The 14,077-nt window shown below is 37.0% G+C and overlaps 1 protein-coding gene and 1 pseudogene across 1 annotated transcript in view; one reads left to right on the top strand and one right to left on the bottom strand.

Annotated features, from left to right (window-relative positions):
- The window catches only part of PCCB (propionyl-CoA carboxylase subunit beta), an 84,118-nt gene that overhangs the window by 61,452 nt on the left and 8,589 nt on the right, over positions 1–14,077 (top strand). The window contains exon 10 of the mRNA XM_077752337.1: positions 7,477–7,600. Within this exon, the coding sequence (XP_077608463.1) occupies positions 7,477–7,600 (124 nt within the window). The remainder of the gene's footprint in view (positions 1–7,476; positions 7,601–14,077) is intronic.
- On the bottom strand, positions 9,433–9,879 carry LOC144221798 (large ribosomal subunit protein uL15 pseudogene; annotated as a pseudogene).

Here is a 14,077-nt window from a genome sequence, read left to right on the forward strand (position 1 = left end):
AAATGAAATTCCTCAGGAATTGGAGGCAAAAATTTCCTGTAACTTACAAAGATGAGAAACTGAGTAACATCAGACTTGTCAAAAGTAACACACAAAACAAGGCAGCAATGGAAAAGCACTTTCAGGAGACTTGAGGAGAGCTTGTGGGACTAAGGATTTTATATCTGACCAAACAATGTATTAAGACTAAGGAAGACCAGTTTTAACTATGCAAGGTCTCGGGTAATTCTGTGTTCCCAAGTTCTTCTTTAGGGAATCTCGGACCAGCTCAGCTTCATCCAAACAGGAGATGAGTGGAGAAATTTCAATGAAAGATTTATGGAGCTTATTTAATTAAAATTCCAAGTCTAATACAGGGCTAGAAATGAGGGTAGAGGACACTGTATAAATGCTATTTCAGTTGTAGAAAAAGTGGGGGAGGAGTGGGAAGAGGAAAAGAGTACAGCAGAGTAAGTTCACTGATAGTTGTGAATCAGCAGGTACTATTACAATTAGCCCAGTTACTAAAAGAGTAAATGATAAACAGATAAAGTCCCATTAAATAGGTATAATTAAAGATAACCACTAGATCAAAAACATAAACTTAGTAAATAACAAAATAAAGCACGTAAACAGCAAACACAACATGGTTCATAGAGTGATTATAAAAGAATAAAAACTAAATGTGTCTTTTATGTGAATAAATACAGATGGCTTAACTTACTAAACTCATTTACTTCCTTTATTAAGAGAAAAAGGTGTAGGTGAAGCAAGACCAAACTATATGTGGTATACAAGAGACATCAATGTGATTCAGAAAGGTTAAAAATAAGGGATGGGCAAAGGTATACCAGAGAATGGAAATAATATAGCAGTGTTTGTGACCTTAAAAGTTGGATAACATAAAATTCAAGTATTAACCATGACAAAGAAAAGACATTTTCGCATGCTAAGGGCCACAATTTATAATGATAATCTAAAAAAACAAAACAAAACAAAAAACTGTGTCCCAAATGATAAAACCATGAACTTTATTAAGCAGAAACTATAGGATTCCAAGGAGCTATAAGTAGAAACAAATTTTGACTTAAACACATAATTAGTACAAGGCAGATCAAAATGGACAAAAATAAGCTATAGGAGATCTTAGTCACACTAATGGGTAGATCTTCTGGACCTGTTTCAGGCTTTACAGCCTTAAAATAGGCATTAAATCATTCTTTCCAGTACTCATGGAATATTCACAAAAGTTAATTATGTATTAGGACAGAAGCAGAGCATCATGAAATGCCATAAAGCAAAAATACCACGAACGACACTGATCAAAACTATGTAGCAATAAAAGCAAAATCATTCTCATTTGAAAGTCTATTATTGATTGAAAGGAGAAAATAGAAGTCAGAATGACAGAACCCTTAAGAAAACAAAAAAAAAAAATACTTAAAAATCTATGGAATACTTATAAAAAAATGAGCAGAGGAAAATGTATGGCCTTAAGTGCTTAGTAAAAATGAAAGAAGGAAAATGAACTAAATTCCCAGCTCAAGAAACCAAGGGGGAAAAATCCAACAAAATATTTGAAAAGAAATAAAAGATTTAGGAAGGATAAAGGCAAATTTTATGATTTAGAAGATAGAAAAATAATAGCTGTAATTAATGAGAGAGTGACCACTAAAAACACAAATACAAATATGAAAAGAGGAAATCACCATAGAAATAGAGAAACTTAAAAGTCACAACAGAGAAGATGAACTAGAATATTTGTTTAGAAAGCATGTTTTACCAGAAATTGAGAGGTAGAAAGCTTAAGTGGACCAAAATCTATAGAACGAATTCACAGAAAAAGCACAAAGCCCAGATAGTTTTATTTGGCAATTTCATGAAACATTAAAAAACCGGAGCTACATATATTGTCTGAGAGCAGAGACCGTAAAAACAAAACAAAAACAAAAACAACAAAACCACCCCAAATTCTTTTTATGAAGCAAGTATGACCTTAATTCCTGGATCTGATAAAGACAACCTAAAAAGATTTCAGATTAGTCACATATCAGTATTGGTGCAACAATACCAAGTAACTGTTAGCTAACAGACTCTAACAGCATGTTAAAATTATAAACCATGACCAAGTGGGATTTATTGTAGGAATTCAAGGTCCTGGGGCTTCTAGTGATGTATTTATCAATAGATAGAAGGGAGGTCATATCATTTAGATAGATGCTAAGAGAAGCCTTTAAGAAAGTTCAGCTGTTTCTGGATAGGAGCACTTAGGAAAATAGGAATTCATGAGTACTCTTTTAAGTATTTAAATTCCAGTTAATAACCCAGTATCTTAAGAAAAACTTAGTTCCACTAAGATCAGGAGTAAGCAAGGATGCCTACTATTTCTACTACATTTTACTAGAGAGAATAGCCAATGCAGTTAGACAAGAAGTGGATCAGCTAAAAGCAAAAACCTTGGAAAGGAAGCTAAGCTACGTTTGTAGATGACCTAGTACACTAAAAAAAAAAAAATGCGTGATGTGTGTGATAAAACTGAAACAATAAGGAAGAGGATAAAAAATTGACATGTAGAAATTGTCATAAACTTAATAACCAATTATAGTAGCATACAAACAGAAGTCTAAATATTTAGGAATAACCCTATGGGAGAAATCTTAAAACTTCTGAAAGATATAAAGATAGATGAACAAATGAGGCATTCCTTGTTCTGGTTGTTGGGTAAATATCAGAACAGTTCTTTCTGAGGTAGTTTGTAAATTTAAGGCCACTTTAAAAACAAAAAAAAATGTTAAGATTTATTTTTCAGAGAGAGAAAGAGAAAGCATGTGCATGCACAATTGGGAAGGGGAAGAGACGGAGACACAGAATTCGAAATGGGCTTGAGGTTCGAAGCTGTCAGCACAGAGCCCAGTGCAGGGCTTCAAACTTAAAAACTGTTAAATCATGACCTGAGCTGAAGTTGGATGCTTAACCCAATGAGCCACTCTCAAAGAAAAATTTTAAAATACAACCAAACAAGTTTATACAAAAGTTCATAGGAATTGACTTGAACTTGTTTTTAAATTAGACTTATTTGAAAAGAAGACTAAAGGGGTACCTGGGTAGCTCAGTCGGTTGGGCATCTGAGTAAGGCTCAGGTAATGATCTCACAGTTTGTGGGTTTGAGCTGTGCATCAGGCTGTGTTCTGATAGCTCAGAGCCTGGAGCCTGCTTCAGATTGTCTCCCTCTCTTTCTTCCCTTCACCTGGTTGTCCTCTGTCTCTCTCAAAAACAAACATTAAAAAAATTTTAAAAATAACATTAAAAAACCCCCTAAAGTTTCCCCTAAGTTTAAGAAAAAAATGTTCATATAAATAACTAGGAATATACTGCAAAAGAAAGACTATGGCCATCTCCTATATTAAAGTATAGTGTAGTTAAAAGAGCATGGTGGTGTTCCATAAACCAGTGGGACAGAATAGAAAAGCTAGAAGTAGATCCAAGTACATATAGAATACGGGTAATGTGGTAAAGGTATTATTTCAAATTCCAGAGATTAGCTTAAGTTAGAGGAAAAAAAACCCCACGAGTGGGGGAGGGTCAGAGAGAAGGAGATATAGAATCCCAAGCAGGCTCCATGCCATCAGAGCAGAGCCCAGTGCAGGGCTTAAACTCATAAATCATGAGATTGTGACCTGAGCTGAGATCAAGAGTGAGACACTCAAGCGACTGAGCCACACAGGAATCCCAAAGATGAGCTTTTTATTTAAAAAAAAAAATTTTTAATGTTTATTTTTGAGAGAGAGGCAGAACACGAGCCGGGGAGGGGCAGAGACAGAGAAGGAAACATAGAATCCGAAGCAGGCTCCAGGCTCTGAGCTGTCAGCACAGAGCCCAACTTGGGGCTCTAACTCACAAACCGTGAGATCATGACCTGAGCCGAAGTTAGATGCTTAACCAACTGAGCCACCCAGGAGCCCCAAGATTAGCTTTTTAATAAATGGTGAATAACTAGATAGCTAGCTGGTTAGAAAAATATAAAACTAGATTTGTACTTCATATCATATACAAAAATGAACCACAGATCAGAGAACTAAATATAATAAGCGAAATCTATGTAAAGCACTAAAAGAATGTGTAGATGGATTTCCCTAACTTCAGGGAAAGGTAATGAAAGGATTTTGAATATGGCTCAAAATCCAGTTTCAGTTTTTTTTTTTTTAAAGTGGTAAGTGTGACTAGGTAAAGAATTTAAAAATCCTGTTCTGCTTTGCAAAAATCTATAAAGAAAGTTGAAAGACCACCAAGTGGGAGGAAATATTTGTAATGTAGTTTGCAAATAAAAGACTAATATCCCTATTATGTTTCAAAAAACCTCTTAAAATTGAGGAAATACAGACCAGAGTTAATAGCAAAACGGGCAAGAAACATGGATAGCTCACAAAAATATGTATAAAATAGACCTTAAACATATGGAAAGATTTTCAACTTGACTCATTATGTTAGAAATGAAAGCTAAAATTACCCTGAGTCATCATTTCTCATCTGTCAGATTGGCAAAAAATAAAAAACTTAAAAACATTTTCCATTGGTTAAGTCTGGCAAAGCAGCCTTTCCTAAATTGCTAGGAAGGGAATATAATTGCTAAGACTAAATAAACGGGCATTTACATGTGAATCCCACAGTTCCCCTTTCAGGTATTTACACTGAACATACACTTCTTATTATCCAAAATTATAGACATACAAGGTTACTACTGTTGTGTTATTTGCAATTGCAAAATATCCTAGGCAACCTGGATTTAAGTTTTAAGTTGGTAAGCAACACATAGGAGATTGATTGAGTAAACTTTGGTACATCCACACGGTAGACTAGTAGGCAGGAAGAAGAGTGAGCATGATCTTGTAAACTGATATGGAGTGATTCTAGGGATATATTCTTAAGTGAAGAAACCTGAAGTGCTAAACAGTATCTGTGTGTAGTAGGTCACTTTCCATCTATAATAGAATTGGAAATTAAAATGATTTGTTTTCCAAAACACAAAACAAAACAAATACATATATTTGCTCATTTTCATATTGCACATGTGAGAGATAAATCAGAAAATGAAATTAATGACAGGATGGATGGAATTAGGGTGGAAGGGAGGGGGAGTGATACTAAACTATGTTAATATTTACATATTAAAAATCAAGACTGAGGGAAAACCTTTAAGATAAAAATAAAATGAACATATTTCAAATGAATAACTCTTGAACATGGTATTTTGACTATGTATCTTTAGTGACAAATAGTTGTCAAGAAGTACAGAATTTTAGGTTTTTGATTTTAAGTTTTTGGCAGTCATATGGGGTAGCAGTTCAGAAACCAGTTTTTCTGTATTTGAGGCTTAAATAAGAGGGATTTGGAGGATAATGGGAGTCTGATGTCTATTGTAGGAGAAAAGAGTAATTGAATATGGTAAGGGGGAATCTAGAATGAATCCTGTGGTTGAATTGAACTAGAATTGGAGTCACTAGTATGAACTGAATATTTTCATACTACTTTTAGAAATTGTGTGTGGGTATCTCCTAGCTCTGTCCTGTGGGACAGCTTCTTGTTTTTGTTTTGAGAGAGAGAGAGGGAGAAAGAGAATCCCAAGCAGGCTTCTGACTCAGCATGGAGGCCCACTTGGGGGCCTTGATCCCATGACCCTGGGATCATGATGTGAGCTGAACTCAAGAGCCGAAAGCTCAATAGATCAAGCCACCCAGGTGCCCCTGGGACAGTTTCTTAGAAGCAGTCTTACTCCTTTACCCCCTGAAGGAATCTGAGCCCTTGGGAGAAATGACTGATTCTGGGCTTGGGCCAGGAAAAAGTACAAGATGAACCTGAAAGTAAGGTAATTTCAGAATATAACATAGTGCTCAAAGAGTGTTGGAGAAACATGAAAATGGCACAGTAACCCTCTTGAATGAGCTCTCACTGCAAAATATGGGACAATTTAAACATAAAACAGTGATAGTAAGGATTACAATCCACATAATAAAACAAGAATTCCTAAATTCATACCTGTGGAAGATGTAAATAAGTAAATGGGAAAGGCAAAGACCTTTCGGACAGTAGAAAGCTGACTGATAAGATGGGGTTAGGGAAATCCCCACTCAGCAGCCATCGTGGCAGTAATTGGGTCAGGCAAGAATCATGAATGCTAAAGCTAGTGGCTAAGAGTCTGCTTAAGAATAGAATTTTTATATCTGAATATTTTCACATGGCTTATTTATTAAAAATGGAAAAACAGTAATGATACAGAGGAGAAAGCTGGCAAATATCACCACCATTAATGGCCAAATTGGCATTATGTGCCTTTTGATGTAATTTGCTGGGAGGGTCACTTCTGTGATACTCTGCCAAAAATGCTTAACCTGAAATGAAACATGAAGAAACATTACACCCAAATAGAAGGCAAATAACCAAATGACCAGTCTGTAGTTTTCAAAGATGTTATGGTCTTGAAGAAACGGACTGAAGGGAAAATTAAAGGAGTTGAAAAGAGACAGACCACTGCAAGCACCTGGTGCTCTCAGGTTCTAGAACCAGATTATTATTGCTATAAAGGGTATTATTGGAATAACTGGCAAAATTTGAATAAGGTTTTTAATAGATAGTGGTATTATTAGTTTCCCGATTTTGACAATCTCATTGTAGTTATGAGAATGTCCTTATTCGGGGAGTGCCTGGGTGGCTCAGTTGGTTGAGTGTCCGACTTCAGCTCAGGTCATGATCTCATGGTCCATGGATTCGAGCCCCGTGTGGAGGTCTGTGCGGACAGCCTGGAGCCTGTTTCTGATTCTGTCTCCCCCCCCACTCTGCTCCTCTCCTGCTTGTGCTCTGTCTCTATCTACCTCTCAAAAATAAATAAAACATTAAAAAAAAAAAAAAGAGGAGAATGTCCTTGTTCTCAGGAGATGCATACTGAGGTACCTAGAGGTAAAGAGGCATCATATCTGTAACTTATTGTCAAATAGTTCAGGAGAGAATTCATATATATGTACGTGTGTAGAGAGAGGAGGGGTGTGTGTGTGTGTGTGTGTGTGTGTGTGTGTGTGTGTATAGAAAGGAGAGGTAGGTGGGGAGGGATAGAGAATGACAAAGCATATGTGATAAGTTGTTAAATGGAGAATCTGGGGGAAGGCTACATACTTATTTTATTTTTCTACTATTCTGAAAATTTTTATGTAAGTTTGAAATGATTTCACAATAAGGTAGAAGAGTGAAATAATGCCAAATTCAAATAGAGAACACTTAAAAAAGGCTGCGCTGGTTTATCCTCCCCAGCAGTGTTGCAAGAGGGTTTTCCCCTCCAGCAGGGGGGTGCTGCCCCTGCCCCCTGCCCCCTGCCCTGCGTCCTTAGAGAACCTGTGGCGGGGTGGGGGCCCACTAGCTCCGTCGTTCTGTAGTGTGTCTGTTATTCTGTAATGTCATCCTATCTGGCTGTTTATCATTTTGAGCTCAGGTGTAAATTTATCCCGGCAGGTTGTCGACGAGCGAGAATTTTTTGAGATCATGCCCAATTATGCCAAGAACATCATTGTTGGTTTTGCAAGAATGAACGGAAGGACTGTTGGAATTGTTGGCAACCAACCTAAGGTGGCTTCAGGTAGGTGCAAGAGGCTCTCACAGACCTCGGGTGGCCGTTGGGGGCCGTGGCTGCGATGTGCGGCATCTGCCTTCTGCTTTTTCCTCTGAGGAGTCTTCCATGGCCAGAAAAAACCCTGAGTTTATTAGCTTTACTAGCTTTCTTGTGGATCCTGTTTTTTGCAAATAGTTTTTACTTCTTTATCTCCAATTTGAATACCTTTTATTATTTTTTTCTTATCTAGTTGCTCTGGCTAGAACATCCAGCATACTGTTGAATAGTATTGGTGAAAGCAGGCATACTTATTTTGTTGCTGATCTTATGGGAAGAACTTTGTCTTTTACCATTGAATATGATCTTAGCTGTGGTTTTTCATAAATGGGTTCAACATGGTGAGAAAATTTCCTTCTATTTCTAGTTTTCTGAGTACTTTTTTTTTCTTATCATGAAAGGTTGATAGATTTTGTCAAATACCTTTCTGCAACATTTGAAATGATCATGTGGTTTTTGTTCTTCATTCTATTAATGTGGTATGTTATACTGATTTTTTTTATATGTTGAACCACTTTTGCTTTACTGGAGTCTATCTGACTTGGTCATGGTGTATAATCCTTTTTTTTAAATAAATTTTTTTAATTTTTTTTTTTTTTTTTTTTTTTTTTNTTTATTTTTTGGAGCTCTTTACATTTCAGAGCAAAATTAAGTGAAAACTGCAGAGTTCCTATAAACACTCTGCTATCACACATACACAGCCCACTTCACTATCAGTATCCTGAACCAGAGTAGTACATTTGTTATTTGTTACAATTGATGAGTGTACATTGACACAGCATAATTACCTCAAGTCTGTCATTTACATTAGGGTTCACTCTTGGTGTTGTATATTCTCTAGGTATGATTAAGTGTATAATATGTAACCCAAGATTGCAGCATCATAAAAAATGGTTTCACTGCCTTAAAAGTCCTTTGTGCTCCACTTATCCATCCTCCCTTCTCCCAACCCTGATAACCTATTAACCCCTGGCAGCTACTGATCCTTTCAGTACCACCCCTCCCATACTTTTTCTACGATGTCATAGAGTTGGAGTTGGAGTATGTAGCCATTCCAGATCAGCTTCTTTCAGTTAGTAATATGCATTTAAGCTTCCTATATGTCTTCTCATGGCTTGATAGGCCATTCCTTTTTAGTGCTGAGTAATATTCCATTGCCTGGATATACCACACAGTTCATTTACCTGTTCACCTCCTGAAGGACGTTGTGGTCACTTCTAAGTTTTGGCAATTATGAATAAAGCCGCTATCAGTGTCTTTGTGCAGGTTTTTCTGTGGACATAAGTTTTCAGCTCATGTGGGTAAATACCATGGAGTATGCTCGCTGGCTTGCACAGTATGAATCTGTGTAATTTCTAAGAAACTGCCACGCTGTTTTCCAGAGTCACTGTACCATTTTGTTTGCATTCCTTCCAACAGTGAGTTATAGTTCCTGTTACTCCACATCCTTGTCAGGATTTGGTGTTGTCAGTGTTCTGGGTTTTGGCCATTTTAATAGGTGTGTAGTGTTATCCTTCCCCCTCCCCCTCCCTCTTGTTAGTATTTAATGAATCTCCCTCCATGTGGTTTCATTTTTTTTTTTAAGTTTATTTTTGAGAGAGAAATAGAGACAGTGTGAACAGGGGAGGGTCAGAGAGAGAGAGAGGGAGACACAGAATCCGAAACAGGCTCCAGCGCTGAGCTAGCTGTCAGCACAGAGCCCGACGCGGGGCTCAAACCCATAAACCGTGAGATCATGACCTGAGCTGAAGTCGGACGCTTAACCAACTGAGCCACCCAGGCGCCCCACCCTCCATGTGGTTTCAAACTACCAGGACACAGGCTCTCCCCATACCCTAAACCTTCTCCTCAGCTCTTCTACTGAAGAATTTGGCCCTCATGATGACAGGCTGTTTGGGGAGCTTTCCCTTTCCCAAAACTTTGTAGTACCCTGTCGCACCCCATCAGTGATAGGAACAACTCCAGTCTTGTTTTTGGCAGCATTTACCCATGTCTTCTCACTGACCAAGGTCCACAGTTGAATCAAGGTTGACATTGGGGCAGAATATCTGGTTCCTTTTTAAGCGGTAATGCTTCATACCAGCTTTTCCAAAGTAACCTGAATGATATTTGTCAAAGTTGACCCTGTGGTGATACATGCCCCCAGCATTACCCTGGCCTCCTGGGTGCTTCTGGTGCTTGCTGATATTGCCGTGGCCATGGCTCACATGGCCCTTAAGTTTCCAGGTCTTCCTCAGTCTGAATGGCATGTCAGCAGCCCAGACAAAAGAGCTGATATCTTCTTTTAATTTGCATTTTCCTGATGACATACGATATGGGGCATCTTTTCCTATGCTTATTTGCCATCTGTATGTTTTCTTTGGTGAGGTGTATGCTCAGATCTTTATCGCCCTCCCCCTTTTTATAGTCTGTTTTTAAATCAGTTTTTTTTAATGTTTATTTTTGAGAGAGAATGTAGAGGTTCNTAAATCTGGGGCTTGAGCTCACAAACTGTGAGATCATGACCTGAGCTGAAGTTGGACCTTCAACCAACTGAGCCACCCAGGGGCTCCTGTTTGTTTTCTTATTGTTGAGTTATAAGACTTCTTTGTATATGTTAGATAGCATTTCCTTTATCAAATGTATATTTTGCAAATATTTTCTCCCAGTCTGTGGTTGTCTTCTCTTTCTCTAGACAGTGGCTTTTGCAGATCAGAAGTTTTTAATTATGAGGTCAGCTTATCAATTATTTCTTTTTCATACAGCATGCCATTGGTAGTGTATGTAAAAAGTTACCACCAAATCCAAGGTTATTTGTTTTTTTCCTGTGTTATCTTCTAGAAGTTTATCACTTTTGTGTTTTACATTTACGTCCCTGAATCCATTTTGAGTTAATTTTCATGAAAAGTGTAAGGTCTGCGTCTAGATTAATCTTTTTGCTTGTGGATGTCCAGTTGTTCCAGTACTACTTGTTGAAAAGACAATCTCTCTTCTGTTGTATTTCCTTTGTTTTTTTGTTAAAGATCAGTTGATTATATATATTTGGGTGTATTTCTGGGTTCTCTGTTCTATTCCATTGATCTGTTTTTTTTTTTCAGCAGCACCACATGTCTTGATTACTGTAGATTTATAGCAAGTCTTGTGGTTAGATGTTGTCAGTCCTTCAACTTTATTTTGTCCTTCAATACCGTGTTGGCTGTTCTACGTGTTTTATTTTTCTTTGCCTCTCGTTATACACTTTACAATCAGTTTGTCAACACCCACAAAATAACATGTTGGGATTTTGATTGGAATCGTGTTAAATTAAGAAATCAAGTTGGAAATATCTGCCCTCTTGACAATATTGAGTCTTCCTATCCATTAACATGGAATATGTCCCCATTTAATTCTTCCATTTTGTTTATCAGAGTTTTGTATTATTCGTCATATAGATCTTATGATATGTTTTGTTAGATTTATGCCTATCTATTTCCTTTTTGAGTGGTGAGTGCTAATGTAAATGGTATTTTGTTCTTTGTTTCAAATTCACTGCTGGTATAAAGGAAAGTGATTAACTTTTGTATATTAACTTTGTATTCTGCAACCTTGCTATAATTGCTTATTTCAGCAATGTTTTTGTCAATTCCTTAGGACTTTCTACATAGATTATTATGTGATCTGTGAACAGACAGTTTGATTTCTTCCTTCCCAGTCTCTGTACCTTTTGTATATTTTCTTATTTTATTGGATTAGTTATGACTTCCAGTACAGTTATGAAAAGTGGTGGTGAAAGAGGACATTTTTGTCTTGTATCTGATCTTCATGGGAAAGCTGCTAGTTTTTCACCATTATGTATGATGTTAGCTGTAGATTTTTTGTTAGATGTTCTGTATCAAGTTGAGAAAGCAGCCCTGTATTCCTAGTTTGCAGAGGGATTTTAATCATGACTGAGTGTTGGATTTTGTGAGTTTCTTTTCTGTATCTACTGATATGTTCATGAGACTTTTCTTCTTTAACCTGTTGATACAGTAATGCTGCTGGATTTGATTTGCTAATATTTTGTTGAGGATTCTTGCGTCTGTGTTCATGAGAGTCATTGGTCTATAGTTTTCTAGTAATGTGCTTACCTGGTTTTGGTAATAGCATAATGCTGGCCTCATAGAATGAGTCAGGAAGTATTCCTCTGATTTTTCTGGGAGAGATTGTAAAGAATTGCTGTATTTGTAAACTTCACCAGTGAAACTTTCTGGGCTGCATTTGTTTTTCATATCACATAAGACATTTCCCTGTATAGTTACCTTTACTAGAAATCTTTATTTCTTCATGCATTTGTGTGGTACTGCCTAGTATTTTTTGTTTGTTTTGTTTTCATTTAAATCTGTAGGATTCTCTTTACTATTTCTTGTAAGGCAAGCCTAATGGCAATGAACTCTTCAGCTTTTGTTTATCTGGGAGTGTCTTAATTTGTCCCTCATTTTTCAAGGACAGTTTGCAGAACATAGAGTCCTTAGTTGATAGTTTTATTCTTTTAGTGCTTTACATCATCCCATTGTCTTCTGCCTCCATGGTTTTTGTACTCAGAACTCAATTGATAATTTTATTGAGGATCTCTTGTATATGGTGAATCACTTCTCTCTTGTGCTATCAAGATTTGTCTTTACCTCTTTTTTTAAAGTTTATTTTATTTATTTTGAGAGAGAGACAGAGAGAGAGAGAAATATGAGAGAATATGAGTACAAGAGGGGCAGAGAAAGAGACTCTCAGACAGGCTCCACACTGATAGCATGGAGGCACATGTGGTGCTTGAACCCTGAACCATGAGATCATGACCTGAGCTGAAAGAGTTGGACACTTAACTGACTGAGTCACCCAGGTGCCCCCAGATGCTGTCTTTATCTTTTAGTAATTTGATGATAATGTGTTTCAGTGGGAGGTCTGTTTGTATTTATCCTACTTAGTTTCTTGGATTTGTTGCTTCATGTCTTAAATCAGATTTTGGAAGCTTTTGGATGTATTCAAATAAACTCTGTCCTTTTTTTTTTCTTTTTCCTCCTTCTGGTATTGCCTTGCTGCATATATTGGTTCAAGTGATGGTTTTTCATGGCTCCTTTCATGGTTTCTATTCACTTCATTTTTTCTTTTCTTTTTGTTAAGTCTGGATAATTTAAATTATCTTCAAGTTTCCTGATCATTTCTTATATTTTCTCAGATCTACTCTTGAACCTCTGTAGTGAGTTTTTTATTTCAGTTATTGTAGTTTTCAGCCCCAGAATTTGTTTGGTTCCTTTTTATAATTTATTTTTCTTTATTGGTATTCTCATTTTGTTCATACATTGTTTTCTTGATTATTAAAATTCTTTGTTCTTGTTTTTCTTGACCTCTTTGACCATTTTTAAGACTGTTAAGATCGTTATTTAAAAAAATTTTTAAATAAACTATTTTAGAGTGGTTTTAGATTTACAGCAAAATTGCAGGATGGCACAGAGTTCCCATGCACTCCACACCTAGTTTCTCTGATTGTTAACATTTTACTTTAGAGAACACTGTTATCAGATACTTGACTCTAAACAACGAGACAGTGGGTAACTAGGCTAGAGGGAAAACTGAGGTTAAATGGTTTGCTGTTGGAATCAATCCCTGGTTCCTTTCACTGGTTTTATCTGTCTTTTGGTTTAAGATGGGACAGTCTATAAGTGATTAGAATATTTCTGAAGACAGAGGATGACAATAGCTTTGAGATGTGACTTCTTAGTTTATAACTGACATTATTGATGCTTTTAGATAAAACTGTTAAGTTATTTGATTTAATGCACACTACACTGTCAAGAATATAGTCAAGGGAAGCTCTAGCATGACTTGGCTATTCTGAAAAAATGGACAGTGGCCTTATGGCTGAAGTTATTACCACCTCATGTCCACTATGACTCTGATGGTACTTCTGTATACTAGGCTATACATAGAAATTCACTTCAAATCTTTGAGTTTTTAAAAAATTTGTTTATTTATAAATTAAAAAAAATTTTTTTAAGGTTTTCTTTTTGAGAGAGAGACAGAGCATGAGTCGGGTAGAGGCCGAGACGGAGATACAGAATCCAAAGCAGGCTCCAGGCTCTGAGCTGTCAGCACAGAGCTCGATGAGGGGCTCAATTTCACAAACCGTGAGATCATGACCTGAGCTGAGATCAAGAGTCAGACGCTTAACCGACTAAGTCACCCAGGCACCCCTATAAAATTTTTTAATGTTTATTTTTGAGGAGGGAGGCAGAGAGAGAGGATTTGGATTCTGTGTCTCCACAGCAGGCTCTAGGCCCAGAGCTGTCAGCACAGAGCCTGATGCATGGCTGGAACCCACAGACCACAAGATCTGGCCTGAGCCAAACGGCGCTTAACCATCTGAGCCACCCAGTCACCCCTAAGGCTGTTATTTTAAAGTCTTTGTCTAATAAGTTCAGTGTCTGGGCTTCCTTAGGGACAGATTATATCAATTAA

The sequence above is a fragment of the Crocuta crocuta genome, unplaced genomic scaffold (assembly GCF_008692635.1).
Source record: "Crocuta crocuta isolate KB4526 unplaced genomic scaffold, BGI_CrCroc_1.0 scaffold580, whole genome shotgun sequence".
In the NCBI taxonomy this organism is placed as follows: Eukaryota; Metazoa; Chordata; class Mammalia; order Carnivora; family Hyaenidae; genus Crocuta; species Crocuta crocuta.